The sequence below is a fragment of the Phoxinus phoxinus genome, assembly GCF_949152265.1.
Source record: "Phoxinus phoxinus genome assembly, chromosome: 6".
In the NCBI taxonomy this organism is placed as follows: domain Eukaryota; kingdom Metazoa; phylum Chordata; class Actinopteri; order Cypriniformes; family Leuciscidae; genus Phoxinus; species Phoxinus phoxinus.
This window is the reverse complement of record NC_136881.1, coordinates 11,420,265-11,436,693: the sequence shown is the minus strand read 5'-3', so window position 1 is coordinate 11,436,693 and position 16,429 is coordinate 11,420,265. Positions and strand designations below refer to the sequence as shown.

The following is a 16,429-nucleotide window of genomic DNA, read 5'->3' as shown; positions in this document are numbered from 1 at the left end:
AGATATGTCAATTACTTTTGATTGATTTGTTCATTGCAAACATCTGCAAGTTTGTCAAAGTTTTGCCAATAAACCTGATTTGCAATGGGGTTGAATAATTTCGATTACATAAAAAAACTCTGGCATTCCTTCTTCTGTGCAACATTAAATATTTATGATAAATATCTTCTTTAATGTTGCACAGAAGAAGGAATGCCAGAGGTTTGGAGTGGCATGCAGGTAATGACAGACATTTTTACTTTTGAGTGAGCTATCAATGAAGTAATACATTTAGCTTTCACATTTTGTTCCACAAAATTGCACACATACCTCAAGCATGAATTTTAAAATTGTTTTTTTAAGTATCTAAAGGACTATAATGGATGTCTAATTCAGCAAGCATGTAAACTGAGACTGACTGGGGATATGAGGGGAACCCTCCAGAAGATGAGCCCATTGAAAGCTGCCAGGCCAAGATGGCACTACTGGTCCCATGATCACCTAATCCATATAATAAACTCAAAAGAAAAAATGAGATTTAATGGCAAAAAAAGATTTATTTTTACCACATCCCATGTTGATAAAACAAAGATAAACATGAGGAAATGTAGTTCAAACATCTGTAAAATATCCATTATCCGTAACAAAAATGGAATTGATTTTTGCGAGTCGGCAACAAATACGGTGGATCAATATTTTCCCTTCTCTTGGAACAATTATTTTCTTAAGCAGCAATGTGTATGGGACATATGTGATTAGTGTTTTTTTCTGTAATTTGACGTATGTTTTTGGGAGAGGTTACAAGTTTGAACTGTAATAAACAAGGACATTGTGTTATCTGAGAAAGCATAACGTACACTATATTTGGCACTTCAAATCTCCTGAGTTTTTGAGAAGGCAGAACACACATCCTATTCTTACCATGATACTTTGATCTTATAATATAAAGAATAAAACCACAGTATAAAAAAAAAGAAATAAAGAGTCCACGGAAAATAAAAAAAGACATAAGTCCCAGAGTGTTCATGACATTAAAAATGAAACCTAAAATTGTGTAACATTATTTTGCCTTAATAGTGAATCTTTCAGCATATTTTGTAGACCTTGATGGAAGACTGTTTTTTTTTTTTTTTTTGGCAGTTTTGGGTTTTCTTTCCTTTCACAATTGCTGAAATCAATTATTTAACTAAACCTAGTTAGTCCTGAAACATTCAGAATTTGGGTAATTCCAAATCCAATCGTAACGCATCACTGTGCTTCAATACATCATTAATTAACCCGAAACCAGTAGAATGAATTAGAATTGAGCAGAATTTGCCCTTTGGCATCTTGTCATCCATTTGAAGGCTTGGTTGAGTCCAGAGAGGTAGTATCTTTGCACTGCCATGTGATCTTCTTTTCTCTTCCTTCTGCTCTTCTCAAATAATAGCCAAGTTCTATTCCTGGATCATGTGTGAGTTTTTGTCTCCCCACAGATGTTCAGAGATCTGCTGATTTTCTACATCTAAAAATATCCCCCCCCCAAAAAATCTCTTTCACAACGAAGAGCAGGTCATAAAATCAGCAGGATACAGATATGCCTTTAAATCTTCCAGAAGATCTTCTTCCTGTAGAGGAGGTAGGCTATGAACACCCATATAGAGGTGGCCAGGAGGTTCTGTGCCAGGTGCTCAGCGTGTGATTGGTTATTGGCCATCTTCCAACGAAAAGGGAAGTATTCCTCAAACACTTCATGTCCCACATACACCAAGATGGAATTCATACCTGCCAAATAAAACATCAAATTGAAAGCAATACCATAGTTATAAGGTGTAATAGTAATTTTTCTTATGATTATAGCTAGCTGCCTGAATAATAACAATCAAGTTTACCATGGAATCAAAATCGACAATTATCATTTTGTATAGAACATTGCAGTATTTATTTACTATAAATGAATTATCTGTGCACATCATTATTTTTTAAAAATGCATGTGCCCATAATCTTCAATCAAAATAACGTCCTCTCCGTTTTACTGGACAAAATGTCACTCACATGACATCCCAGCAAAAGCAAACCACAACGATACAATCAATTCCCAATGGACAAATTCAAGTCCCGCCCCACATTTTTTTCTTTTGTTCGAGAAGCCGGTTTACTCATCCATATTTTATAATAGGGAAGAAAAAACTATCGCCATTTCCGTTTCATGCTGACCCCGGCACAGGCATTTGAAGGTAACTATATCATCCCCTTGAGGTTTGTTACTGCCACAATAATACAAACACAGATATATATTTGTAAGTCATAGGGGTCGAATCTTAAATACAAGAGTCATATAAAGTACATTTGGGGGCATTCATGAGTCTAGGTACATTCATTCTGGCTATTTAAAGTGCTTACCAGGGTAGAAGAAAGGAGCTCCAGACCACCACTTCTTTACATCCACCGTGTAGTAAAAAAAAACCAGAGTCACAAAAGCAAAACAGCTGAGAGTCGTCACATACGAAAAAGACCTGAAAGTCACACAAGACAAAAGCTGTAAATCACGCATCAAACAATACATTCCTCTGCTAATGAAAGTGCTGTGCATTCTTTCATGTATGAACAAGGTGTTCAGAAATTTGTGACCACAAATGATGACAATAACCATAACAATATTAAAAAAATTTAACAGTATCTAATAAAAACATTAAAATAAGTAAAACTACAGGCAGACTGAGTTTACCACAAGTTTTTGTTGACAGGGATGAAGCCTTCATTTCTGGAGCACTTGGTCAATACAGCTGAGATGATCCCCTTAATGCAAAGATAGACAGCATGAGGTTTCCAACAAACAGCTTTATATTAATATTGACTGACTGTGTAAATTTCTAATTGTGTTTGAATCTTCTGATGTGTAGGGGGGGTTCAAAATAAGACATCTGTAATATGAACATAAATAAATAAAATCACATTAAATGCATCCCTAATAGCACAACCAAACAATGTTACATGACTCTCTGAAGCACTTGATTGTTATTGGTCATCCATGGCATTCTGTGTTGAAATATTTACTATAACAAATGCTTAACTGTATAAATGACCCTCATTTCTTACATAACTGCGCCAATGTCAGGTCTCTTTCTTCTCATAATAAAATAATTTCTACTTACTGTAAATCAGTATTTAATGTCGATTTATGAATTTATCTGGTGAGTAGCCATGTAATTAATAGCATAATCAACTCTTTATCACAAAATATACCCCTTCATTCTGGGGTCCTGATCACCATGTTGTACTCTATCTTGCACCAATGACTGGCTTTTTTTTACATTATACAGTAGGCCTATATAAAATAGTCAAAACAGTAATATTGTGAAATATTATTACAAAAAACCTGTTTTCTATTAAGCTTTCCTCCAGTTTTCAGTGTCACATGATTCCTCAAACATCATTCTGCTAATTCGGTGCTCAAAAAACATGTCTTATTATTATTATTATTTATGTTAAAAACATATGTGATGCTTAATATTTTTGTGGAAACTGTAATGTATTTTATTAAGATTCTTTGATGAATAGAAAGTAAAAAAACAGCATTTATTTAAGAAATATTTTGTAACAATATAAATGGCTTGCTGAATAAAACGTATAAAAATCGTTATTGTATAGTTATTATATAAAGTGCTAGCAAAAACAACCAATAATCAGATGGTAAACATACCAGTATGAATCCCCAAATGAGAAATCGTGTGATTATTTGCTTGTGTTGGTCCCTGTAATGCAGCAGAATTTTCCCTGCCTGAAACACAAATAAACACAAAACATGCAATAGGATAAGACAATTATTAGATGTGATTCCCGGAAGCACTGCAGAACAGAAATAGTTGACATGAAGCATGTGACTGCGCTGCTGAAACCGATACAGTAAGAGAGAGGGAGGGAAAGGAGAATCACTGATGCTGCTATGAGGATTAAATGAAGAGAGAGAAATGAAAAAAAGAAAACCAGCAATTTCCGGGGTTCTTAGAAGTGGAAGTCGTCATAGTTGGGTTAACTTCTATAGTGGTGAATGGGAGACAACAACAAATATAATGTTTGTATTCCCATTTGTTCCAATAGCAAAAGAAAAAAAAATACACGAGTGTTTCAACGACTTTCCAAAAGAAGGAAAAACAGCCAGAAAAAAGAAAGATGTAAAATTCGCCGTCACTTCCTCAGCCATTGTATTAGAAACACCCTCACAACAGTGATAATTCATTAATTAATTTACTGTCAGGGTAATAACACAAAGTACAGCGTTATAAATGTTTTTTTTATGAACATATGAAACTTAATAACTACAGCATCACAGTCTGTGAAAAGGGTCCATAAATAAAGCTACTGTGAAAACCAGATTCCTTCTACTTGACTCACCTGAAGACCCAAAAAAGCCATCAGTATGGAGTTGATGCTTCCCAAAACACCCTCAGGGTCAAAGGGCATCATGGACTGATATACAACCTAGATATATGCACAGACAAAAACACAATGAATTGTATCAGCGAAAGTAAGAGTGGAAACTTATCGGTTGCTCTAGCAAATCGATTTCAGAATTTTAATCGATTCACTGATGAATTGATATTGATTCTTAAATCCCCACAAATCGATCTTTTAGTCTATGCTGTTTTCAGTTTATGCATGAACAAAACTTTGCTAAACATTATGTGTAGTGTGCCTAAATTGCAATAAGCTTTGTGCTTTGTTACTTTTGATATGAATAAAGTATTAGCTTTCAAATCAATCAATTTTATTACAAAATTCAAACAATAAAAACTATTCTGCCGCTCTGTAATGTAGGGTGACAGATCGCTGTAGCAGTTCAAGCGAAGCGGCAGCGCAAAGCACATGTGAACGGATCATCTCTTCCTCTTTACTACTAGTTATAGCACTTGAACATGAATGAACATCAGAAGGTATGTTGAAAGATACATTACAATTTACCAAAATGTCATGTAATCACTCAATCGGTTTCAACCGCAGAAAGACGTTAATAAAACAGCTTGAAAACAATTTACCTCAGAAAACCCATTCAATGTCTATAGCTTGATAGTAAGCTAGAAATTTCAACTCTAGAAAAGAACATTTTGCTAAATATATGCACTATATTACATATTCATTATATTTGCTTAACCTGTTCTTCAATGTTTGAATAAATGTATGCATGAAAACAATTTATGACAGCTACTGTTTAAAAGTTTATGTTTAAAAAAAATCTAATTGGAGTAGAAACAATTTTACCATTAAAAATATATTATTATAAAAAACTGCCTTATGTACAATTTTTGTGTTTGTATATTGTTAATTTTAACTTTTAAAATTATCATAATGTACCAACTGGTGTAGAGCACAGCAATAGTTTTTGTTTTCTTGAGAAAAATAAACATGTAGTGTATCTGACATATATCTATATTAATCAATATAGAATCGAATCGAGATCAGAATTTAATCGATTCGAATAGTGAAACTCAGAATCAGAATGGCAACCAGTTCTCGTTGTTTTGGTGTCTGTTTACCCGTGATGAAGGTGTCTGGTAAATATGGTTATCTCCGAGCAACCAGCGATCAATGTAACCGGCAGCTCCACCAGTGCAGTTTTGGTACAGGCCAAAGTCACCAATGCCCCCTGGACCCAAATAACCACTGCAAGAGAGGGAGACATCAAGAAGAAAAATCTAGCAATTTCCATGCAAAACGCTAGCCTGGGAAAACCCAGACCCTCTCAGTTGTAACTGAGTAAGGGTCTGGCAAAGCTCCATAGACAATTCATTTCCACAGGGGCGTCACCAACGGACGTCGGAAAGATCTAAAACCAATCAGAGCGATGAATGACATGACGTATGCAGAGCGACGGAGAAACATCTCGAGACTCTCAGCAATTCTCTGTTTGTGTTAACGAAAATGACCATTTTAAATCGCTTGAAACAGACGCGATAGCTGATTCGAACGAGTGATGTTGTGATGTTCCACGGCGGCATCCATGTCTGTAATGTACAAAATCTGCGTCACCGTCTCTGCTCTGTCGTCATCGTGTAAAACGTTTCTGATTGGTGCCGCGATTTCGGCGGATTGGAAATGGGTTTCAATGGGCTCTTTGCCAGACCCACTTGCAGAGCAAATCTAAATTTGCCGGAAGTGGTCTGGGTTTTCCCAGGCTAGCAAAACGCATGTCATGAATAGCAAATAGATGGACGTGAGTCATGCTATTCAAATCACTTTCATTTGCATATTCATTTTACGTAGCACCCATCCATCCATTCAATATAACCAATTACAACTGGCTAATAACATTATATGATAACTTTTTTTTTTTTTTCACCCTTTATAATTTACCAGGGGGAAAAAGTACTTTTTAAAAAATGCTAACAATCTGTTTTGCATTTCTAACCAGACAAATCTATTTTATATATATATATATACTGTATATATGGTATCTTACTGATATTTCTGCAAATCTCATGTAATTTTAACAAATCAGAAAGAAAAAAAGTAGTTTCTTCAGCGGGTTCCCTTTGTGATTGCAAATGAGGCAGGGGATATGAAAAAGGACATTTAGACAGCTGTAAAAGAAATGATATACTCATATCATGAGTATGAGTTTACTAACGTTGGGCAGTCTGGCACTGGGAGGAGGAAGGTCAAACATAACCATATCGTCTCTAAGACAATCACACACAGCCATGCAGGCCAGTAGAGGCAGACATCATGCACCGAGTACCAGCATGTTTCCTGTGAACAACAAGATGAGGAAAAATTTTTATTATTATAATTAAAAAATAATTACAGTAAGAGTTAATGCCAGTTAGAGCGTCATTTAAAAGGGGTGTACATACAGTACAAAAATAATCTACAATTCAATAGAAAACGTTCAATTACATTTTTCACTCAAAATTGTTATAATATAATTAATTATCAAAATTAATTTAGATTTATCTCGTCTGTATGTGCGGTGCAAGACATCACAGGCAAAGCCAGCCTGACGCATTCAGCGAACAAAAACAAGCCCATAAAAAAACTAAATAAATGAAAATGCTTTATGCTGAAAATAAGACTGATGTATTGTGACCTGCACCTGTGCACTTTAATAACTCCATAAACTCGATCGCTGTATCATCCAAGCTTAAACAAACCCAAAAACGCTTAAAATAAGTGGGCATAGCAACACTGGGAGCCCGCTCTGTGAAGCAGCCATTCACCATAAAATAAACGCCTCTGACGACTGTGCTTTAATAAAAATTGATGAACACAACAAGTCTTTTGTCAATGTAATAATAATTTGATCAAAAATAGCGGACACCAAACACGTGAGAAGCCAGAATGTTTATGGTTACCACGGTGTCAATCGCAGTTTCAGGAGTGAGTCGTGTTTCGTACACACATGGAACGATCATTTAGGGGATTCACTCACAAATTTAAATGTGGTTGTCACTCCTGAAACTTTACAGTGTGTAAGTGGCCATAGATGAGTATGTGTCCATGTTATTTTAGTTTTATTATTTTTTGTTAATATTTTGAATTAGCTTTACATTTTTTGTAATTTTGTTATGTACTTCTGTCATTTCATAGTGCAAGTTTTTGAAAACGAAACCATTATAGTATCCGTGTAAACTACAAAAACGCAAATATTTGGACTACTGGACACTGTTTGTGCTGCTCAAGATACTGAGTTTATTAACGCTTGTCCAGCAAAGTGTAGATTTACTGCACCACTACTACGACCAGCAGAGACACATTATTTGCATATGCAGAAGAATGTGTATGTGCGTATTTCATGACAAAGTGACATCGCCAACTACTGGCCCGGCATGCATATGATAATACAGCGTTTTTTTAGTCATTTTCGCGAATACGTGAGCGAAGATCGTTTTGACAACGTTGTCATCTGTACGCAAAACTTTTCACAAACGCAAAGGAAAAATGTTTCCGTTTTTAGTACATTGTTGTTGTGTAAACGTACCATTAGTTAGTTTTAGTTTTTTCTTTATTTAGTCCTTCACCTTAATTTATTTCAATTATCAGAAATGTTTTCATCGTTTTAGTTAACGATTATAACCCCGGGATGTGTTTCTATACAGTGTTTATGATTATGTGTGTGCATATTACGTGTGGAGGTGTTTCTATACAGTGTTTATGATTACGTGTGTGCATATTACGTGTGGAGAAGGATAACATGACTCACACTTGACAGATTGGTTAGTCCGTCCTTGGCCACCGCAAGATCCAAGACAGCGACAACAAGATACGTGAAGCCCAGACGCTGTAATACGCCAGGAATACGCAAAGAGTCCCAAGATACTGTACAGATACATAGACACGTGCATGAAACATCACCATTTATATTTTTAACAATATTTTCTTTTACATTGCGTTTATAGTCTTCAACTTCACAATCAGAAGCCAAATAAAATTGACTGATTTTGGAAACAGCTTGCTAAAAATATTCTGACATGGCGATTAAATGAAAATGTTGGGCTTGAATATATTATGAAATGACAATATTAAAGACCCCATGAAATGTTTTGTTTTTTCCTTGTGTTTACGTTTACGTAAGTTGGGGTGGGAAATAGCTGGACGCCTTTTTTACGCTATTATCCAACAAAACCAGCAAGTCCTTAGAGTTTGATTTCATAGGGCCTTCAACTATCCAATGCAACAACAACAAAAAACAATGCATGTATTTTAACAATGAGAATCTTCATTTGTATCATATTCAATACTGATGTGGTTCACACTGTATTTAGTTTAAAAAACAGTACAGAATGTAAAATGTATTCATATCTGCAGGGATAGAGCTGCACTGTTTTGAAAGTTTTATGAAGAAAAATCAGGAAAAATGTGTTCCTACTCACAGGGTCCTTGGCAGTAGTTAGGATTGATGATGATGACTCCAATAAGAAAGAGTTGTAAGCTCCTCCAGACAATCCTCCACAGCAGATGAGTGCGCTTGACACCTCTGCGAATTGAACCGCTCAGGGACAAACAAATAGAAGTACCCATAATGAACACAAACCTGTGAAGAAGAAAGTTAGATGAAAACAGAAGGGGAGAGAGAGAAAAAAAATAGATACTCATTTTAGGAAGTGCTACTTTCTGGCGTGATTTCAAACACACAGATTAAGCATCATCCACAAATGGAACTGTGTGAAAGCCAATTTCTCTTCAACATCTGTAGCACACATTTGTCTCTGGAGTCTCTCTCATGTATTGATCCCATTGGTCCCCCCAGGTTTCCTGTCTCTCTATACCATCTCTTTCTAATCAAATACAGTCATCCAAAGCTATATCTTGGCTTAATATTCTGTGTAAGAAATGCAATATATTGTCTCAAAGCACCATAACCACAGAACTAAAGAAATAGAATTAAAGAGATAGTTCATTCAAACATGAAAATGCTGTCATTATTTACTTGCCTTCATGTCGTTCTTTCTTTTGTGGAACACCAAATGAGAAATTTTAGACCATAAAGACACGTCATTCTTATTCCGTGATGGAAGTTTTGATTATGTGAAGGCATGAAAGAGATTCAAGAGCTATACAGGAGGTTTTTAATGAATAAATACATACATTTCTTCTGTATGTTCCTCAAAAAAGGGAATCATATGGTTTGAGAAGCCTTGGACTACACTGTCATATACATTGTTTCAGAAGACTTATATTTCAAATAAATGCTTTTGAACTTTATATTCATCCAATAATCCTGAAAGTATCACAGTTTCCACAAAAATATTAAGCAGCAAAATTGTTTTCAATATTAATAATAGTTAAATGTTTTTTGAGCATATTAGAATGATTTTTGAAGGATCATGTGACACTGAAGACTGGAATAATGATGCACAAAATTTAGCTTTGCCATCACAAGAATAAATTACATTTTAAAATAATAAACTAGAATTTATTTTTTATTTTTTCCTCCTTTGGAGCTTGAAAGCTACACTTGCATTGTATGGGAAAGAGCAGGGAGGACATTCTAACAGGATCTCCATTTGTTTTTCACAAAAGAAAGAAAGTTATGGTTTGGAACGACTTGACGATGAGGAAATTATGACATACTGTTCATTTTTATGTTTTGCTACACATCCCATGATCATTTCATATAGGCTTCCTGCAACAACACAGAGGTGTCATGACTTTAACTAGCTTCTTTTCAGCTGCGCAGCAGAAAACAAGGTTATTGGGTTCAGTTCAGCTGTGAAACCAGTTTATGCTGACTTTGATGTGCCACTTCATTTGTGCCACAGTGATAAGCGCCCATGCTTGGCTCCAATACACTACAGCTTATGCCAGCGCCGATGTGGCTTGCCGATGAATCAATGCATGGTACAGAAATAAAAAGCTTTACTGCAATACTGCGCTATAAAAGAATAACTGAAACAGAGTTTAAGGAAGCTGCAAAAGATGCATGTGGAATGAAGAATCAGTCATTTGTGACGTTGGATTGGCTTACCAAGGAAACACGAGATCAGCCACTGTGAGCCCTGCAAGAGGAACAACACAATCAGATACTTGTACTTCCTGTTGTCATACCATGAGTGCTTTTCAGACTTATTCTAAAAATGTTCATGTACTAAATGTATTCCTCACCATTGTTACCAATACCAATAATAAATGATCTGATGGTTAAAAGACATGCTATCAGCAATTGTAAAGAAAAAAATGTGTTTACCATTCCAACTTTCATGCCTAAAGAACCAGTAACGTCCACCTCCGTAGTTGACAAACACCATAACGACCAGAGCAAGGCTGTGGAGAAAACGGAGCGAGGTTCATTTTTGTCTTAACAGAGATCTGGAATTAAACCAGACCACAATAAATAAGAAGATTGATTTGTTTTTATAAATTAGGAAGACAATAAAACACTGGAAATGAAAATAATCGTTCCAATTGTCGGGTAAGGTTACCAGCAAACGTAACCTTGTTTTAACAAATTCGAATGTAATCATACTATTTCAGGATAATAAGAAATGAAATGCAAATTACGTGTAGACAACCAGCTTCACAGTATGCAAAGTAGCAGCTTCTGTGCAAGATCATTTTCACCTGAATGTTTCAATTCCCATCTCAAGCGCACTGGACCCGAAACAATTAGTGAAAGAGCACCATACCCGCGGAAAGAATCCAAAGAACGAAGCCTCCGTCCTGTAGTGGCAGGAATTATCGATTCCGTGGAGGCATTTACCAATCTGTTTGGAGTGCCAAGCTCCTGGAGATGAAGAGAGAAAGAAAGACAGCGAGAGTGTAAATTAATGAGGGGGGAAAAAAAAGAAAAGGATCTTTAATATTCCATTTCATGCCTGCATTTTTTCCCCACTTAGCTGGAACCTGCAAAAACACCACAGTAAATCAAGCACAACATATTTAAACTATGACAAAATAACAATATTTGGTGGTTTGAGATTATGTTTCAAAGATGTTAAAATCACACTGAGAAAATATTAAAAGTATTAAAAAAGGTGTAAAAGGAGTGAAAAGCACTGTTACCGAGTTTATCAGCCTCTCGGTCTCCACTGTGCTTCCCAAGCGAATAAGTAGATTTGTCACCACATCCAGCCTTAAAAATGGAAGAACACCATTTTACAAGCAAATATAAAAGCTGCGACAAGCTGTTCTGGCTTGTTTAAATGTCATCATTACGTGGTTAAAAAAAAATATTTAAAGATGCCTTTACCTTTTAACTGTGTTCCAGATAGCAGATAATACAGCCAGAAGAGCAAATGCCAGAAAAGCGAACAAAATGGCTGGAACAAAACAAACAATAAAACTACTCATTCATCCAGCCCAGTTGATTTTAATACAGCATTTACCTGTTTTATGGCTATATTTTTTCCAGAATTAAAAACGAATTCTCTTTTCATGATCATGTATAGGCCCAGGCCAATTAATCTTCTGATATCTGTATATGCTTTGTAAATAATGTGTAAAATAAGACCTTTTTATAAATTTAGCATGTCTCATTTGCAAGCATTGAATGGCATTAGGTGTATACTGACTGATATTAAATTAAGTCAGATATTGGCATCAGTAGAAGCCGCTGAAAGATTATATTAGTTGGCCACAAGTAAGAAGATTTTTTTCCCAAAATTAAGGATTTAAAGACAATCCTTATTTCATGGCCATGTATACTAGATGACCGAGAAGAAACCTCCAAAAATGCAGTGTGCAGATGTAAGGTAACTCACGCAAGTAGCTGTTGATGGGCTCTGAATCAGTAATCATAGTGCAGCTGACCTGCGACGGCTCATTCAGGTTCTTCACCCAAAGAGAATAGTTCCCCCGCTCCCCAAAGTGGAAGTGAACACTGGAAGAACAAATCAATTGTCTGAAAATAATACCTGGCATTGACAATAATGGCCAAAGGAAATAAACATCGAGAAGATGTATTCGGTATTATAAAGTTGGTCAGAAACGGCCATTGCTCTGTGTTAAATGCATCTATGCATAACTCACTTGCATGGCTCCAGGTTTGCAGGGGTGCTGTTGAGCAGCAGTGTCAAAGCGTGTTGTGTGCTTACAACAAACTCTACTGCAGTAGGGGTCCCAGAAACTGGCCTTGCAGGTAATTTTCCCAACTGCTGGGGCAAACACTAGAGCACACGCATACACAGACAACACAGGGATAAAGAGGTCAAGTTGGAACAAAACTACAGCATTAAACTGGTACATTCAATCATGTTATTATCATATAGTTACTTGCAGCATTTAGTATTAAAGTCAGCATGAAATGGCAGTTGCAAAGTCTTTTCTTCTCTATATGCCAAAAGGGATGTCTGGTCAAGGAAAATGGACATCTTCATACTTTATTCAAATTATATGTAAGCATATTGCATAGTTGTGTGGACATCATTTTTGTCCAGGCTGTTATACATAATACATATATAAAAACATGCAAAAACAAGAGCGAACCACGAAATATTAATATGTTGTAGTCAGTGTATGCCTTTCCCTGTTAGAATTTAGTTTTTCTATGCATTTTTTTCATTGCAAAATAAAACCTGTAGCTGCAGTTTAACCAGTTTAGCGTTTTGTTCTTCCCTCATATTTCAAATATTTAAAGACATGAGACATGAAGTCATGGCATGAAAAATGAAACTTAACTTGATCTTTTGATAAGAGGTATTTACCATTAAAATCCTGCAAGTGTCAGAGGTTAAAATGTCCTTCACATTATAAACAAAGCATTTATTAATCAAGCTCCAAAAAACAGCTTGTTTGGATATTGTGAGATTTGTGACGTCACATGGGCAAATATCATTTGCATATGACTGCCACCAGAGCAAGACATCGATAAATATGTTTGACATCATCGAACAATAGGCCCCACCCACTGGCGTTCAGTCGCTTAATGGCTGACACTTGCCAAAGGCAAATAGAAACAATTATAATCACTGACGCTGTTTACACCGTATGATAACAGTATATAGATACCCAATCTCTTGATTGAGGACAAATGGAAGAGTAAATAACGTCTCTGTACTGACTTCCGAAAGATACCAGCATCAGGATGCATAATCGCATAATGTTTTCTAAATTATTTGTGAATCATCTATGATTGTAGTTTTGATAGATTGTGACTAGACTTTTTTTTAAGAACCTGGTAAGAAAGCGTACTCAAAAATACATAGTTAAAAAATGTATATGCTGTATCTGTAATCTTTATTTCAAGAAAATATTCACATAATTAAAATTGCACCGTAATGTCACTTTTTACATCGTTGTCTTCTTGGCGCTGGATATGCAGAACCTCGGATCGTACCACTCAAGTCTTGTACGTGAGCATTTATCACATAGGCCTAGTTATTGGCATCTAAATATTTATACGCCCTCAGTTTCTCTTAATGTGCAAGCTAACTCACTGTCCAAGACCGCGATTGTTATTTGCAAAAGTTAATTTTAACGGACGGAACCAGATTGGCCGACCCGTACACGCTCCCTCAATGATGGACGATCTGACAGGATTAACGTTAACGCAGCCTCTGGTCGAGTGCCCTGACTTCTACACCGACCCGATAGAGAAACTGAGAGAAACTTACGCTCAGTTTCTCTATTGGGTCGTTGTAGAAGTCAGGGCACTCGACCAGAGGCTGCGTTAACGTTAATCCTGTCAGATCGTCCATCATTGAGGGAGTGTGTACGGGTCGGCCAATCTGGTTCCGTCCGTTAAAATTAACTTTTGCAAATAACAATCGCGGCCCTGGACAGTGAGTTAGCTTGCACATTAAGAAAAAATCGGATTTTCTCCAGTCATTGTTAAAAAACAAGCTAACAAAACTTGCAAACTAGCGTTAGTGAAGCGGCCAGAGGGATCATTCTGCCTCCACCTAAGCTCCGCCCAAAAAAAAACGTCACCATGTTTACTAGCTGAAAAGGGGTATATACAAGATAGGCTATATAAGATAACATATTAAAATTAAAATAAATGACCCCTTTAAAAACATTTTCTCATATGTTGATGGTTTAATCGAACTTGTACGGTCATTAAAAACAATTCCCCAAACATCACTTTTGGCCACTACTATATGCAAGTGAAATTGATTTCATGGTGACTTTAACACCATGCTGCTCAAGATCAGCGATTACTGCATGCCTTTGCAATGGTAAATTCTGCATATATTATATACCTAGAACATGAATATTTAATACCTGATAGCAATGATCAGAAAGCACATATAACGTCATTTCACTCTCGATCTCATTGACCACCGAAAGGGCGGCCTCATCCATCTTCAACACAGAAGTCTTGCGGTGAGGGTGAGAAACTGAAAGCAAAGCCACTTGATCATCACCGACTATGACACATTTGCAGCACAAATATATAAGTTATATGATCAGAGGTTGCAGTCAAACACTCTCTAAATAAGTAGCTTCTGTAGGAATCGCACCTTTGACGGCCAAAAATGCTGTGTAGAGATAGGCATTTGACTAGGTTTTCTGACAAAGAGGCAGATTCTCTTCTAGCAACATTTAGCAACAATTTCTAAATATACTCACCACTCTGTAGACTTCAGTAGCAGCCTCTTATTCAATTCAACCTAACTGTAGGTCTCCTAATGAAACTAAATGGTCAGCTGCTTTGGTGCAATCTACTGCAGTATTACAATAGTTACTCTGTCCCTCCTGCAGTCACATGCCTGCACTAATCTGCCTCACAAGAAACATCATAAAACTGCCCAGATCTGCCAAACGAGGGAAATTTGAATCCATTAACTTACATATCTAAATGTTTTTGTTGTGGTTAGGTTAGCTATATAACGTTAACTTACATTAATCATCATATTATATGCAAAAGCAACATGGATCATCATATTATATGCAAAAGCAACAATCTAAATGGCTAACAGAGAGAACATATGTGAATAATTTGGATGCCTTACATATAGTTTAAAAATTACATTGAGGTGAATCACAATAAATGAACTATCTATTATGTTTAATATAAAGGACAATTAGCATAGGCTAAAAACAGCTAACTTAATAGTGGTGCTAGCTGGTTAACTTAGCTGGCTAAGATAACTAGAATAATAATAATAAAAATAAAAAAAAGGGAAGTTCCAAAACATCAGGAAATGTGTTTTATATTTAACATCATCGATCAAATAGAGAATAACGTTGGTTTTACGGCATGACACTCACGGGCAGGTCGATCTGTCATATGGGCTGCACATAGAGCTATCAAAAGAACAATCACAGCACACACAGTCCATCTGTATCCCCTTTCAGATGCCATAACATCACATCTCGCTGACTCCTCTTTTCGATCCTTTCTTGATGTAAAGGTTTCCCCCTGTTTCATTACAACATAATTCCGATCCCTCCTTCCTAGCAGCGTAAGTAGTGGAAGAGAGGAGGGTCAAAGTACATCGACTAACGTTACTCGTATGAAGTGTTTTAAAAGCTAGCGATCGCTCGATGACTATAACATCTGAACGAACTTTTGAACAAATATTTGAACGCGCTAAGTATGCTCATAATTAAATGTGAAACTTAACGCACATACGATGCCCATAAATGATATCTAAGTAGGCAGCTCATTACGTTTAGAGACACGGCCAAGCAGCCATTCCCTACATATGTGGCTCTCTGGATACATTTTTTACATTATTCGCCTGAATGTCTAAAAATAGATTGGAAAGATTGCAATGGGCAACCGTATACTTGTACATTCAAATTCTGAGATCACATTAAAAATCTAATTTAAACTGGAAATAGGCTAAACAGAAAGGATTTCAGGAAGGATTTAGGATTTTGATAAATGTAAATTATAATAAAACATTTTTCTCAGAATATGCAATATTTCTAGGTCACTAATCAAAAAGGCCAATGCACATTTGTGAAATTGATCATGTCCACGCAGATTTAGTGCTGCTGTCATTTAAGCAATATAACATAAATATAAACAATTTAGGCCTATAACAATCCCTTATTAATCTAATGATTTATCAGTACCTGAACATTAAA

At 36.1% G+C, this 16,429-nt stretch overlaps 1 protein-coding gene across 2 annotated transcripts; it reads right to left on the bottom strand.

The window, feature by feature from the left end:
* Nucleotides 1–156: 156 nt before the first annotated feature.
* Nucleotides 157–16,059, bottom strand: hgsnat (heparan-alpha-glucosaminide N-acetyltransferase). 2 transcript variants are annotated; one of them, XM_079616736.1, is made up of 18 exons: nucleotides 15,605–16,059; nucleotides 14,615–14,730; nucleotides 12,422–12,558; nucleotides 12,154–12,272; nucleotides 11,643–11,712; nucleotides 11,456–11,525; nucleotides 11,080–11,177; nucleotides 10,641–10,717; nucleotides 10,422–10,452; nucleotides 8,827–8,987; nucleotides 8,157–8,272; nucleotides 6,585–6,706; nucleotides 5,494–5,620; nucleotides 4,355–4,441; nucleotides 3,663–3,740; nucleotides 2,688–2,758; nucleotides 2,363–2,475; nucleotides 157–1,743 (listed from the first exon to the last, which is right to left on the bottom strand). In XM_079616736.1, exons 1-18 carry the CDS (start codon nucleotides 15,762–15,764, stop codon nucleotides 1,562–1,564), a joined length of 1,935 nt encoding a protein of 644 aa, XP_079472862.1. In that variant the 5' UTR covers nucleotides 15,765–16,059; the 3' UTR covers nucleotides 157–1,561. The 2 variants fall into 2 exon arrangements, with proteins under 2 accessions (XP_079472862.1, XP_079472863.1); XM_079616737.1 differs by lacking the exon at nucleotides 15,605–16,059 and adding an exon at nucleotides 14,963–15,109 and having other exon boundaries at nucleotides 520–1,743.
* Nucleotides 16,060–16,429: the final 370 nt, after the last annotated feature.

What these genes read in the sequence shown, in the direction of transcription:
- hgsnat (XM_079616736.1), bottom strand. Translation starts at nt 15,764, where the DNA reads ATGAAACAGGGGGAAACCTTTACATCAAGAAAGGATCGAAAAGAGGAG. An exon ending in GACTAACCAATCTGTCAAGT is followed by an intron (nt 6,707 to 8,156) that starts GTGAGTCATGTT and finishes TGTTGTTCACAG; the next exon opens with GAAACATGCTGGTACTCGGT. An exon ending in TCATTTGGGGATTCATACTG is followed by an intron (nt 2,759 to 3,662) that starts GTATGTTTACCA and finishes CTTTGCATTAAG; the next exon opens with GGGATCATCTCAGCTGTATT.